The sequence below is a fragment of the Xiphophorus couchianus genome, chromosome 12 (assembly GCF_001444195.1).
Source record: "Xiphophorus couchianus chromosome 12, X_couchianus-1.0, whole genome shotgun sequence".
NCBI classification, from domain to species: Eukaryota; Metazoa; Chordata; class Actinopteri; order Cyprinodontiformes; family Poeciliidae; genus Xiphophorus; species Xiphophorus couchianus.
Window position 1 is genome coordinate 30320930 of NC_040239.1, and position 15391 is coordinate 30336320.

A 15391-nucleotide genomic window follows, 5' to 3' on the forward strand; every position below is an offset into this window, starting at 1 on the left:
TGACTTGATCTGTGGAGCCCCAAGCTCTTTGAATGCGGGACACATGTAAAATGTTCTGATTATGTTGATGTTTATATTATATGTGGGTGTGTGTGTGTGTGTGTGTGTGTGTATGCATGAATTTGACAAAACAAACAAATATAGCTACAGGTATAGATCAAGTAACCTAACCTTATATTCCAGAGGTAGAAACAGCTTCAGTTTAACTTCTTTTTAATGAACTAAAACCTGCTCTGTGGTTTTCTTGGCTTTTCTACAAACTCACTGTGACATAACATCCGTCTACTACCTGTAAGAAAATCACTACAGATATTTTCATAGCAGCTCCCTTTAGGTAAATCCAAAGTGTCCTTTTTTTATTTTTTATATTTTTACACACTGGATCTGTGTACAACACTTATTTTGATGAAGAGAAAAAAGAAAGGGTCTTGAGTCCCGTTATTGAATTCAAGGAATTGATTAGTACAGACTTCCCATCAGGCTGACTGACAATGTCCAATTACGAAAAAAATAAATATCATAGAAGTCTTTATAACTTTAAGATTGTTTGGGTAACAAATTACAAAAACATGCAATTTGGCTGTGTCCAAATTCTTGGGCTACGTCCTTTGAAAGCTCCATTTGTGTAAATGCACCAGTTCGACGCCGTGAAGCTTATCTGGAATTTGTCTGGAAATAGTGGCGAGCCGAACCAGGCGGCTGTTAATGTTGACATGAATCGTGACCAACAGGGACTGAACGACTTCGTTCACGTTCTCCGCTGCCGTTGCTTAAACTGCATGCAAACTACAACTCTAAGAGAAAATCAATGTCATCCTTCCCAACTTCTACTTCTGCTTGCTGATTGGTTGAAATCCTACCCGAGGGAATCGGAGTAAACGGGAGAAATCCAGACTGTCTGTGAAGAGAGATTTTAATCGAGTGGAATTGCACAGGAAGACTGTAGTCCAGTCAAACCTGCACTAGCATACTCTGATTACATCCTGTTTAAAATATGACTCAGGATTCTTTTCCTCCATTTTTGAAAACTGAAAAAATACTCCTTTTTCCTTAAAAACAAAATCTACAGCCAATCCTGTCTCGTTCCCGTGGCGACAGCATCATGTTTGTAGCAGCTCCAACAGAAACCTGTGAAAATGCCTCCGGGGTGAGCTGGACCGGGGCCTTGCTGAGAGACCTCTTAAAGTGAAAAGCTGTCCCTTTAAAATATCCACAACAGGAAACAGCCATCAGTCATCGACACGCCAAAACAGCTGTTACAGGCCGACTTCAAGGGGACACATGAAAGGAGCTGCTCCCTGTTGTCTGAGCCCTCCCTTGTTTTATTCTCTCACTGCTTTTGTCTGGCTTTTTCCCAGGTCGCCTCCTACTTTGGTGTCCTGTTTAACACCCCCGCCCTCTTCGCCGGTGCAGACCCGGCCACTCTACTGCAGCGTCACCCACCAACCCGTTTTGAGTGTCACAACTTGATCCACAGGGGGAAAAAAAACAAAAAAAAACAGGACCCATCGTGATCCTCTCTGAGATCTGAGCCTCACCTTAAAATCTGTCTGCAAGAACGCGGTTTTGTTATGCGTCACCTGTTTATGTGTCTCAGCCCCGACGTGGTGAGAGAGGGTTTCAAACAAACAGGCCCGTCCAAACGAAGCCCGAACCACACAAAAGGTGGCAGCGGCGACAGCGACGGCGGGGCACGTCTGAGCTCACGTACTCCCAGGATCCTGGCAGGTCACTGGAGCGTGAGTGGCGGCGTGTGTGTGTGTGGGTGGGCAAGTGGGGGGTGCGATGAGAGATGACTACGCCTGATGATGACAGGTCAAAACGGCGATGTTGCTGAGTAAGGCTGAAGTGACTTCACGCGACCTAAGTTTCCACTTAGCCGCAGGTAAATGGCAGCAGCCATTACAATCAGGCTGCAGTCTGATAAGGCCGGCCGGCGCTGTGAGGCGTCAAGGAGCTGCTTCACTGTTCCAGACCTCGGAAGAAAAAAAAAGGCTCGCTGTAATTTTCCTCAGCCTGCAATCACAGAATCTTCAAAATGCTTAAAACACACACTCGACAACATACCGCGGATTGCAAACGTGGCACTTTCGAGCCAAACCATTCGATCATTTCGCCCACGCTGGAAATCCCAGTGAAGTGTGCTTTACTGTAACTGATGTTAAGGATGCCATCCTTACTTTCTTCACAAACGCTTGATGGATGGAATGGATGCAGTTTTTTAACAGCCTTGCTATAATGTATATGCATATTAGGGCTACCAATTTTGATGTACTAACCCATGCGATTAATCTAAAGAGTTGAGCGCCGCCATATTAATAATGTGGATTAATCAATTTATTTTTACCTAAAAGCAGAGGGTAACCCAGTTCAACGCAACGCGTTATGCGGTCTTGTACTGCGGTCAACATTGAGGAGCGTCAGATTGGTGAGTTCAGCGGCGATGGACGACTGGACAAAACCAAGAGATGTAGCGTACTTATTGCAACGGTGGATTATCCTTCCACCAAAGCACAACCAGTTTATTGTCAACATTTTAAAATGAACGTTTGAAACAAAAATGACTTCCATTAAAGCTACCTGAATATGAAGACGTGGAAACCTGAGATGTTTGGTTGGTGACAGTAAAATATTGTTTGGAAAACATGCATTTTTACACTTCAAACTTAAAAAGTTGAGCATCATGATTGATCAGTGTGATTAATCTGATTAAAGTTGTTTCATCAATTCACAGCATTAATATATACAGCTCTGGAAAAAAACTGACTAAAACATTTATCATAATGATGAGAAAGGAAGATGAACTCTGACAAAGTTTTTCATTGTTGCCAAATTTGACAGAAATCCATACAGTGTACTTAGCATACGGGTAACGGGTACAACACGTGGGAAGGAGGAATTTAATAAAAACATGGGAAAAAAAAGATGAATTGCTTTTTATGTTTATATGATCATTTAAAGCATCCTTATATATTTGAAGGGAGCTTAAATGATTTCACAGAAAAGTCAAACCCATAGTTTTAAGCCGGTGAGCTGAACTCGGTGTTGTTGTAATCAAATCGAGAACCCATAGTTTTATATCTTCATCTACAAGTGCCTGACTTACACAACTACAGAAATGATGCACTGTCAGAGCGAAGGCCATTAAAGTTGAATCATGTGAATTTGTCGAATTCCGCAGAAATTCAATTAGCACTGAAATGGTTTTTTGGTAGCTGTAATTTAATAAAGTTGTTAGCATACTTGGAATGTGCACAGACACCGGTTTATTACCGACACCGTCCCCTGTGAACTCTACATTAACCTTTATGTGCACAAGTCCTATTTGCCAAAAACAGTTTCCGTAATCTCATTTTACATTTTGAAAAAAAAAAAAAAGGATATAATATAAATACTATAGATGTGTTTTGCAATGCAGCGTGAGATTCCCTTGCTTCATCCTGCATGTGAAATTCTGGAGGTCACTGGCACACATTTTCCAGCAACATTGCAGCTTCACCCGCACGATGGTGAGAGCGGGAGGCAGGCCACGCCCCTCAGCGTGGTCCTCCTCCCCTCTCTGAACGCAGCCGCTTGTGATTGGAGGGCGGCGGCCTGCTTTGAAATTCCTCCCCTCACATCCCCAGTCCGCGAGGAAGAACCAGGGAGTGAGAGACCGAGAGGCAGCTGCAGTGGGAGACGCAGCAACGCCACACCGCGCAGGACTCGCCGCACACAATTCCCTCTGCGGGGCTGTTCCCACAACTTGCCTTCTATTTTTAATGGTCTTTTTTTCCCCCTCTTTCTTTTTTCTTCAAAAGCCATTTTCTGGATGAAGGATTTCTGAGCGATTACCTCCGAAGGATGACACTTTGGGTATTTGTGTTTTTCCTAAGAACGGCTTGATTCCGAGGCGGAGGACGCGTTCTTTTGCGCACTGCCATTTTGGATTAGCGCACTCTGTTCCTGCTCGATTTCGCAGTGATGAAATGTGCAGATAAATGAAAGCCAACCCCGCGTCCGCTCCCCGCGCGCCCCTGCTTCTGTTCACGCCCAGATAGATCCAGATGAGAGATCTCCCCGCTGGATCTGACGCGCTTTTACGCAGCCAGTCGTCCCTGGAGCGCAACGGCGATCCACGCCGGAGAGCAGCAGAGAGCGCGTCCGCTCCCACGCCTACGTCTCTTCCGTCTCCCGCGGACCCGTCGCGCCAGAATAAGAGGCTTCCCGTCCGGATCGTGAAGATGTTGACGGCTCACAGCGGCCACCTGCTGCACCCGGAGTATCTCCAGCCCCTCACTTCTGCGCCGGTTAGCATTGAAGTAAGTCCCCCCACCCCGCCTTTTTCTGTCTTTCTTTATATATATATATATATATTTTTTTTTTATTTTATTTTATTTTATTTTATTATTATTATTATTTTTTTTTTTAAAGAAAATCTAAATAACTTTGCGTCGCTTGGTATGTTATTTCTTTGCTTGTTTCACCTTAATAAGTACTTAATCATTTGTGTCCTAGAAAGATTTTCTTAGATTATTGTTATTCTAGGGTGGGGAAACGCCTCATGGCACACTGCATGCACAGTAGTTTGCTTGAAGTGCGTAGTGAATAAAAAATGTAAAAGTGCATCTTTTTTTGTTTTGCTGTATATGTTTAATGAGGGGTAACAACAAACGGATTTTCCGTTTTGGTTTCTATGTGTCTCTCTAGGATTTGGAGCTTTTAAAAATTTGAAAAGCAAATAAAGTTCCTCAAGTTGCCTCTCTTGTTCTCCTCAGCTGGATGCCAAGAAGAGTCCTTTGGCTCTGCTGGCCCAGACCTGCTCTCAAATTGGCAAACCCGACCCTCCCTCCTCCTCCAAGCTGGCCTCCCTCTCCTCCGGCTCTCTAGGAGACAAGGAGTCGTCCGGTAGGTCGTCCAAGCCTGGAGAGCAGCACCAGTCCCTGGATGACAAGTCCAGCTTCAAGCCTTACTCCAAGTCATCAAGCGACTGTCGTAAGGATGTCTTGGTGGCGAAGGGAGCGTCGGATAAAGCAGCTTTAAGGGTGCCAAATGGAAGTTCCAGTGGAGGAAATGCATCTTGTCCGCCTTTCCCCTCCCATTCCAGGTCACCGAACTCCAGCTCCTCTCCGTTGCCCCACAGACAGAGCCATTCCCCTTCCATGCAGCCCCCGCCACACTCCCAGACGCCCCACACGGACAGCAAACCCGAGCAGGCGAGCTCGGATAATAGCAGCAACGTTGCTGGCAAAAAAGACTCTGATGTTACAAAACCAGGCGTGGATGGGGCTCACTTAGCCAACTCCAGCCAAGTGAGGGCGAGTGCTAACTCCAGCAACGCCAGCTCGGCCAGCAGCCCACGGCCAGAGAGCAAGACGGACCCTCAGGCCTCTTCGCAGCCTACTCTCGGCTCTGGACACATCGCGCCGGTCTCTCCATTCAAACCGGGGCATTCTGTCTTCCCTTTGCCCCCGGCTACGATGGGATACCATGGTTCCATAGTGGGGGCCTACGCCAGCTATCCCTCACAATTTGTTCCCAGCTTGGATCCCACCAAGTCCAGTTTGGGCTTAGGACTTCAAGGAAAGCACCCCAGCTCCAGTCCGCTAACCGGAGCATCCCCTCCCTCTCTGATGCAGGGTTTGTGTCGGGACCCTTACTGTTTGAGTTACCCCAACGCCCCCCACCTGGGGGGCAGCAACTGCTCCACATGCGTCCATGATCCTTCAAGCCTCAAGTCTGGCTTTCCCCTGGTCTACCCTTCACACCACCTCCACTCCTTACACTCTGGCTCCTTGTCGTCCAGCAGCACACCCTCCCTCTCCCACCCCATTTATACTTATGGTTTCATGGTCCCAAATGAACCCCTACCCCACGCCTGCAACTGGGTTTCTGTTAGCGGCCCCTGTGACAAGCGTTTTGCCACGTCAGAGGAGCTACTGGCCCACTTGCGTACCCATACATCCCTGCCTGGAATGGTAGACAGTAAGCTGTTGTCGGCCTATCCCTCATCTGTTTCCTCCACAGCCTCATGTCACCTTCACTTGCCTCCGCCCAGCAGCCCGGGAGCCCTGCCCAGCTCCTTCTCCCTACGAGGCTCTCCCGGATTAAGTCTGGCACGCTACCACCCCTACGGCAAATCCCACTTGCCGGGCGCCCCAGGACTTCCGATGCCAACTCTTCCCTCTTCCCCGGCCTACTACTCCCCCTACGCCCTCTACAGCCAGAGACTCGGCTCTGCCTCGGCGCTGGGGTATCAGTGACGAGCCGGAACTCCACCGACAACCGCGCACCGCCGGCACCGGCTTGGGACTGTCAAGTGGCAGTCCTGAAGATGGATTCGTGAGGCTAAGGTCATTGTGAGTGCAAGGCATTCTGCCTGCGAGGCCTGCCAGGAATACCACCTGTTTGCCTCAGGATCGTGACCAGTGCTCCGAAAGGCAAAATTCCCCTCCGATGGATTGTCTGCAACAACAGACTTTAATTGAAGACAGCAGGACACTGAACTTGAAAAAAATATGAGATTATCTCCAGAGTTTTGAGTTTTGTTTTGCTTTTCAAACTTCTCCCGTCCCGCTCCCCACCCACTCTCAAAATTAAAAGTCTGTATTTATTTTTCATGGAAGCGCTTGGTTTTCAACTCAAGGTTTTTTTTTTTTTTTTTGCATTCTGAAGTATTCTAAGAGAGAAAGATTGATTTTAACTATAATACCATTATCATTAGAAAATAAAAATGTTGCACCCTGACGTGAGGCTGTATTCTGGAGAGATTTTTTTTAATTTGAAATCTCTTTTCCTGTCTGCTTTCATTTTTTTCTGTGTTTTTCTCGGTTTGTTTTGGATTTTCAGAATTCCTCCACTGTGTACAGAGACGTCGGGAGATTTGCATGTCCTTGAGAATTATCTTGAACAATGCCATTATTTCTATTTGTAAATATGCAAAGATGTAATATTTTTTCAAGCTTACAAGGGATCGGCAAGTTGACGAAGCACGGGGGGGAGAGAAGGGGATGTCGGTTCACACAAAATGGTGCAGAGATTAGATATGACATGAACAGAAACGATGGCTGTGCTGTCTGACCAACAGGAAAAGGTCGTATTTTGAATAAATGATACATGGTTGCATTTTAACTTGTTTTCTTCCCCTCATTGAGTTCTATGTTTAGCTCCTCGGTGTGTCTTTCTATGACGAGCCTTAGAGGACGCCGTAAATCTTCCTCGACTGCAGCGATGCACTTATCTAAGACTATCTATCATTTCGCCTCTTACAGCCGCGCTATATGTGGCCGTGTGTAATATTTCATGGCTCATATCGCTTGACAGGGCCATCCCAGAGAGGGCATCCTGGGTCACATTAGGCCTGTTAAGCTAGTCTCCGAGGACTTTCATCCCTCCTCCTTCCATCGTCCCCCGCGTTGCTTTTGTTGTTTGCAGCTTTTAATTGCTGACTCTACTTTGCACGGGCAAGAAAGAAACGGCCTCCTCAGCAAAGTGGAAGTGCTGCGCGGGTCACTGGGACCTCAATAATGACCTCGGGGAGGTGTCGACCCAGGATCTCCTTGCCCCGTCTGACGGATTGGCCCGCAACACAAAAGGCCATAGCTGACAATGGGAGGTGGTTAATAGAGAAATATTCATCAAGGCACTGACACGTGACACCCCCGAGGACAGCAGACTCTCTCCTACAGGAAGCCTCTCAGCTCATGCGAGGACCTGTTTTCTTGCCGCTTTAGCGCTCTTTGACGTCGAGCTGTAGGGTGCTAATTCAAGCCGAAGGAGTTGGTTTGTCTGGCGTTTGGAGTGTTTGGTCCCAGATAAGTGTGTCCTCTGCTCTGTTTGGCTGTCAGGGCGACGGAGGCATCTATTGACCCGGACTCCCAGACTCCTCTGGTCTCGTGGTTCATTAGCACTCCACTCAGGGAAGAGCCAAGCACAGGTGTCACTTGACAGGACCATTAAGAAAATGGATGACCCTCCCAAACGGCATCCAGCAAGGTCACGGCGCCCCGGTCGCCACTCCGTGGAGCTCTGTGGGACTTAGCACTTACTTCTCTTCTTTAAAAACTAAATACATGCAGAGCATTACTGTTGCTCCAGCTGAATCTTGGTGAAAATACACTCATGTTAATTTCTGTAGGACATATAGATGTTAGTATTGTCCAGCTAAATGTTTTTTAGAGCAAAACACAACTTTTCACTTTCAAAGTTGAGCCAATTGAATCTAAAGGAGCTTGTCGCCCCCTCAAGTTAGTTTAGTGAATTACAGCTGAATATGTGCAGACGCCTTTCATTTTTTTACTCAAGCGATTTTCATTGTAAACCTTCTTTTATACTCAAAAGAAAACTATCCCACCTCTCCCAGAGGGAAGATTTAGATATAAAAACACAAGATATCTACACTGGATTACTTTTTAACAAACATATACTACATATATGCACAATCATACCAAGGTCATCTTGACCCAGTTCAACTTTTTCACATTTTCTAATATTAAAACAACAACTTTTATGTATTTTATTTGAACTGTATGCTGTGGATCAAAACAAAGTAGAAGGAAAACTATGTGTGGCTCAAATTTTCAGGAGGATTTAGTTCTGGACTTTGACTGGGACATACTGATACGATTGGATGTTTTGACCTAAATCGTAACATTGCATTTCTAAGGGTGAATTTCTGCTTCACCCTCTTGTCGTCTGCAGCTTTTAATTCTCATTAAACTCTGACCAGCTTCTCTTTCCCAGCTGAACAGAAACTTTCCAGAGCATGATGCTGCCATCGCATGTTGAGAGGCGGACATGCTGTTTCCAAGGTGATGTGAAGCTTTTATTTTTTTCCCATCAAAAGCATTTTGCATGTGGGTCGGAAAATGTAGTTTTCGTCACTCTCTGCTCTCTCCTTTCAAAGATGACTTTCATCTTGCCACCTCTTTATAAAAGTGAGGTTTACATAAAGCCTTTGTTGTCTTTGACATCATCAAATATTCAAACAAAGATCTTTGGAGTGCTGCCACTGAGACGTTGCTCATAGTCGAACACAGTAATAATAACTTGGCTGCTTCTTTGATCAATGATCTTCCCATCACGTGGTACTGTGATTGATTGCACTTGTGCCGAACTCCTTCCACTTCCAGATAACGGCTGTGAGATTTTTTAAGTCAAAGTTTAAAGTTTATGATTTTTCCCTGGTCATCATGATGCTACTTGTTCTCCAATGTTCGACAGCAGCTCTCTGAGGACTTTACAGGATAGATTTAAACTGAGGGGTTTCTGCGCGTCCCTAAGAAGGTTCAATTTCATCTCTCTAAAATTAAGGCTTTAAAATGTCTTAAATACTTTTAAAACATGTAAGCTGGCCTTAAATAAGTTAATCACTAGTCTTAAATTTTGTCGTGGCAGAACTATTTATTAACCTTATATTTTTTATGCAGTTTATCACGCAGGACTTTTCTGTCAAGCAAACGTTTGAGTCGCATGCAGACATTTGTGGCTTGAGGCTACGGCTAACTAGCTGCTAATTTTACCTTACTAACTAGCTAGGTGTCTTTTCTGCCTCTATCACGTGAAAGTGTCAATTTATTTCCATATGCCTGAGCAATGTTCGTCTCTGCCACTGATTTGACTTTCGTTGCCAACCCATATGATGCTAGGTGCGTTATGTGCAAGAAAAAAAAAAAAGGTTGGCACAACTACTTTATGAAATATGCAGTTTTTTGTACATTTCTGTTGTGTTGCAGGTCTTAAATTTCATTCATAAAGGCCTTAAAAAGCCTTAAATTTGAGTTGGTGAAAGTAGCAGGAACCCTGGTTCACTAATCATGTAACATCTGAAATCATTTAGGGAATATCTGAGTAAAAGGGACTCAACACAAACACTTATAGGATTTCATATGTAAAAAAGAAAATTAAAATCTTGAGTACTTTTTTAGATACTTTGTGAAATTTCACACATATAATTCCAATCAAACGCATTTCATTTTGGTTGTAAGGTTAAAAAAAAAAACGTCTTTCATGTCTCGTGGTGTTATCTGACCTAGGGTTTGTAAGAAGGCTGTTGTTGGGCTGGCGTTTCCAGAACAGCAAACAGAGAGCTGGTTCCATTGGACGTTGAGATGATTCGAGTTAGAGGTCACGCTGAGGGCAGGAGATTCATTCCACTGTTGCCAGTTTCCCCTCGTTCATCAAACGGCTTGCTATTCGCCCAATCCCGGCACTCATCAATCTCCTGCATCCATCTTTTTCCCCCAACCCACACACACTTAATTTCCCAGCTGAGTCAACACCCACGTACTCCATTTACGTTGCCTCTGTGCGTGTGTGTGTGTGTGTGTGTGTGTGTTTGTGTGTATTCAGCTTTAGTCTTTTGTCCACACAGGATGAACCATGAGGTGGGATAGCTGAGGGTCTGTGGTGATCAGGGCCACACTGGACACACATCCATCATATATTTATTCAATCTGATTTTTTTTCACAGTCGTGTTAACTATATGTGTGTAGTTTCTAAAATATCAGTATCTTCCACTTTAATATTTGATTATATAGACAGATGCATCTCATATGTAATGTCTCAGCTAATACCAATTCAAAAAAAAAATTCTTGAAGCTAGCAGTTCTTATGATCAAGGTGAGAGCGGGCGTTACATAATTTGTAGCCATATTTCATATTATTTACATAATAATTTAAAATATGGAGAGAAAGTAGAGAAGAAACAGCAACCTTATTAGAAAAATTTGACTTTGTATTATTTTTCTTACCTAGTTTTTTTTTTTTTCAACATATAAGATATGAAAATGATGTGAAAATGTATTTGTCTTTTCTAATGCAGACCAATTGAGTAAGTTTGGAAAAGTTAAAAATGTTCATTTCCCACCAAAACTTTCATCGATCTGATTAAGTAATGTTGGACTGTGATTACTTTGAGCAAAACCTCATTTCAAAATGTCTCCACCCAGAATCACTTTCTTTAAAGTAATCTGAACTCAACGAGGTGAAGTCGATACCAAACACACCGGATCAAAACGGAGCCCGAGTGAAGTTCGCCTCCACATTCTGTAAATTTAAATGGATTAAACCGTGTGCTGGCAGTGGTTATTAGCTTGCTGCAAAAAGGTCAAATGCCAACCTGGAGACTATCCTTGAACATGAGAAAAACGTTTAGTCATATCTGAAGAATGTGGAGCGTGTTGCCTCACTCTCTGGTCATAGAATCAGAACTAAGACTGCCTTTACCGTTTCAGGTTTGACCTCTTGCTAGGGAAAAACTAAAAGTAATGAAGTCATAACACATTCCTAAGTTGGAAACTTCTCTAATCTGTTTCAAAATGGTTGCATGTACGGAGAACCTCGGCCATCGCTGGCCTCGGGATAACAATCTTGACTTGCCAGCAAGTTGAACTTTAGCATTAGCAGTGCGTCTAAACCAGTTGTAGCCGGATACAAACTTAAATTTGATCCTAAAACACAGAAAAACTTTGTGAACTCCAAGTCATTTGTAATGATTTGTTACTCCTCAAGGCTCGACGTTGTTCTTGGGTTCCTACGGACATTTATTGAAGACAACATGTCTCAGCGATGCCCCTGAAATACTGTCAGAAGCAAGAAAGGAAACAAAAACCTAAATTAGTTAATGGAAAATATAGAAGATTTTACACGAATAAAAGATAAATTAAGCAATAAACTGTACCTCCTTGGCCACATTAACTCTAGAGGAAGTCTGCAATTGCAAAGTTGTGTTTATTTGACATTAACAGAAAACTGACAAAGTTGTAATGAAAATGCAGCTATTGGGGCGTGCTGTGGTGGCGCAGGGGGTTAGCACGCCCCACGTTTGGAGGCCTTAGTCCTCGACGCGGATGTCGCGGGTCCCGACGACCTTTGCTGCATGTCTTCCCCCTCTCCTCACCCTCCTTCCTGTCTGCCTACTGTCGAAAAAATACGAGCCACTAGTGCCGCAAAAACTCTTCAGAGAAAAAAAAAGAAAATAAGAAAAGAAAATGCAGCTATTGAGAGCAAAGGTGGAAGTCAAATTCCTTGATCACACAAACTTGGTGAATAAAACCGATGCTAACACACTGCCTCCTATAAAAGAGAATCAACACTCCGACGGAGCCAACATCTTCCCTTGAAATCTAATTTGCCGCCATAGCTATTATCACACATTACAAAATGAATACACCTGATTCACATGCAAAGGGTTAATATTTAATGAGCCCCTTTTTACAACCAGCTGGAATTGAGCGGTGCCGTAGCATCACTGAAGCTGCTGACTGTGATGGACGCTCTGCGCGTCGGGGGCCGAGAATGCCACTGTGAGGTCCGGAGCAGCGGCTGACAGGCCCGGTGATTAATGACGACAGGGTGTGGAGCTGCTCCTCAATTAGACGCCAGCTCTGCCCGAGCTCACCGTCGCCGATGACAGATTGGACAGAGAGCCGGAGGAAGGGGACTCGCTCTTTCTCTCTCCGGCTCTCCTTGTCTTCCGAACAAAACATTAACCTCAACTCCATGACTACCACCTCTGTGTTGACCATCGGGACACAATGCAGAGCCCTCGGCATCCAACAGCGACCGCAGTGTTAAAGCAGCCCAGATGGCATGAACACATCCCTCATCAGGGCCCCGTCACACAATCTCTGCTTCATTTCTCCACATAAACGCCGTGATTGACTCTTTTTACGTGCCTGCTCCAAATCCTCCCTCTTTCATGTCCGCAGTCAGACATGCCGGAGCACAATAAAATAATGATGATAATCCCTGCAGACGCACACACACACACAAAAAAACTCCAGGCTGAGTGCTGGTTTGGGCGAATGCCTCCCACACTTCCAATTGTAATTCTACTTCTTTATTTCTTTGCTGGATGAGAGGAAGTGTTTGACAGTTAAATGGGATTGGACAATACCCAGAATTGGCAGGGTATGATAATAATCATTTAAAAATTGACAAAACGACACATACACACCAAAGGTATTTTGTATGGTCAGCATCGCTTTAATGTCCGTTTCTTGGCTGAATTTCACAACCCACCCAATCCTGCTCAGGGTCATAGAAGCGAGGTAGAGTAGTTTACGTCTGACAACACCCAAGGAAAACTCATGTGTGCACAAACAAAGTGTCCTGCTGTATGTACAAAGTGCTTTAACAAGATTTAAAAGGAAATACAAACAAAATAGCAAACCAAAAGAAAAAGCTAATAGTAAATAAACTAAATATTTCCTTGTACAGAGGAACTTCAAGCAGTGGCGTAGATATGTACTTTCTTGCAGACATGTCGTAGCACCCTACACACCTCTAATTACAACAGTGACCTGTCATTTTGCTAGTAGCATAAGCTAACCTGAATATCTACAAGCCTCCTGTTGATGGACTGAAATAATTTCTCTACTGTCAGTCAACCACTTTGAAAAGATTTTCTCATCACTCAGCTATTCTTGCCTCAACACAGAAACTTTGTGAACTCCAAAGTCGAGTCGTTCTCAGTCCATAATGTCGCTCATGTTGAGTTCGACGAAGGCTCGACGTTGTTCTTGGGTTCCAACAAACATTTATTGCGTATCGCGTGCACATCGTAACATGCCTTAGCGACGGCCCAAGAAATCCCGTCAGAGCTAAGAGAGGCTAGCAAGTTGAACTTTAGCATTAGCGACTGTTTGTCTGAGCCAGCTGTAGCCATATACAAACTTAAATTTGAAGCTCCAACACTTTGAAATTTTGTGAACCTCAAGTTGTTCTTAATCAGTAATCTGGCACCTCTTGAGTTCTACATTGTTCTTGGGTTTGAACAGACATTTATTACGGACAGCATGTCTTTACATGCATTAATGATGCCTCAAAAATGCTGTCAGATCTAAGAAAGGTTAGCATATTGAACTTTTGCATTAGCGGTGCGTCTAAACCAGTGGCAGCCGGATACAAACTTAAATTTGAAGCTCCAACACTTTGAAACGTTGTGAACCCCAAGTCAAGTCATTCATGATCAATAATGTTTCTGCTCTCGAGTTCAATCAAGGTTTAATGTCTTTATTGGGTTTTAACAGACACTTACTGCAGACTGCATGCCTTAATGATGCCCCAAAAATGCTGTCAGAACTAAGAAAGGAATGTCAAGAGAAGTGGAGTTTTGATGACTACACCGAGCCCTCTGTGACAACTGATGAAGAATCTGCATCTTCACATCCCAGACGAACCTCTTCTCTTTCCAGGGGATGAGGACGGCGAACTGCAGGAGGGTGATGGACTCCCAGCATGTGAAAGGTCTGACCTCGTGGAGGGGGTGTCAAGAAAATCCGAGCTCATCCCACTTCCCCATGCTGGAGATTTTAGTTTAACAGTAATAATAAATAAAGTTATCTTTAAAATGAATCACTCAAGTGACATCAGGGCCCAACATAGACTTAAGTGTCAATAAAATAAATCTGGTTGTGTGTGTTGTTTTTGTCTCATGCAAACTTTGCTTTAATTCTACTTTTTTCTATCTAATCATAAGAAATCATAGTCAGTCAGAGAGAGTCATTAAACAGGAAAAGCAGGTTTCCTGGAAAAAGAGGAAGTTTCCAGCCTGCAGATTTATAAAAATAGCTGAGACTATTTCTTAGTTTAAAGCATGAAAGTTTTAAAGAATGAAATCTAAACATTATTAGTAATTGGATAAGATTCAAAGTAAAATACTTATATTAATATTGGTTTACTTGTAATAATACTTACACTTACATTTGTGAGAACACTTACAAGAGAAACAAGTAACTGTAACTTTAGTAGTAAATAATTAGAATCATGTATTATTCTTGGTTTCTTTTCAGAAAAACATCTGTAATAACTCACATTAAGATCATAATAAGAGTAACTAATAAGTTATGGTTATAAAATCATAAATGAATGATAGATCAGAGAAGCTGAAGAAAATAAATGTGATATAAGTTATGGTTATAAAATTATAAATGAATGCTAAATCAGAGAAGCTAAAGAAAATAAATGTGATATAAATGTGATTTTGACATTAAACTTGAAATGGTGTAAAAAGGTGTAACTGCAATTAAACATCACTGATATGTTGGAGGTAGAGAGTAGGTGAAAGGTTGTGCAGGCAAGGGACATAGGAGGTTGAGCAACCCTGAGACATTGGCACAGACATCATGACATGATGTCTCTTAAGACAGTGACGGATATGAGATCATCTGTCTAAGCAGACAGATAAACCCTATAAAAGGTGGGTGCAAAAGAGGAACCTTTCGTTGGATCCTCCGGGCAGCTTCGAGCCAAGATCGAGATGGACAAAGAACTCTGCAGCTGAAGAAGAGCCGGGGCCACAGAGCCGGAGACTGTCCTGCACATGGAGACCAACCCGTCAGCCCTGCAACCTGTGGCTTCGAATCGCACTTCTCTCATCGGCTGGGTTCAGACCCCAAAGACAAAGAT

The 15391-nt window shown here is 43.7% G+C and overlaps 1 protein-coding gene across 1 annotated transcript; it reads left to right on the forward strand.

Moving 5' to 3' along the window:
• The first annotated feature begins 3624 nt into the window (after window positions 1-3624).
• Window positions 3625-7110, forward strand: znf703 (zinc finger protein 703). Its single transcript, XM_028034270.1, has 2 exons — window positions 3625-4301; window positions 4758-7110. Exons 1-2 carry the CDS (start codon window positions 4047-4049, stop codon window positions 6240-6242), a joined length of 1740 nt encoding a protein of 579 aa, XP_027890071.1. The 5' UTR covers window positions 3625-4046; the 3' UTR covers window positions 6243-7110.
• Window positions 7111-15391: the final 8281 nt, after the last annotated feature.

Excerpts from the sequence above, each read along its gene's own strand:
- znf703 (XM_028034270.1), top strand. The coding sequence starts at position 4,047 with ATGAGAGATCTCCCCGCTGGATCTGACGCGCTTTTACGCAGCCAGTCG. Across the intron at positions 4,302-4,757 it reads CTGCGCCGGTTAGCATTGAA|CTGGATGCCAAGAAGAGTCC; the intron begins GTAAGTCCCCCC and ends TGTTCTCCTCAG.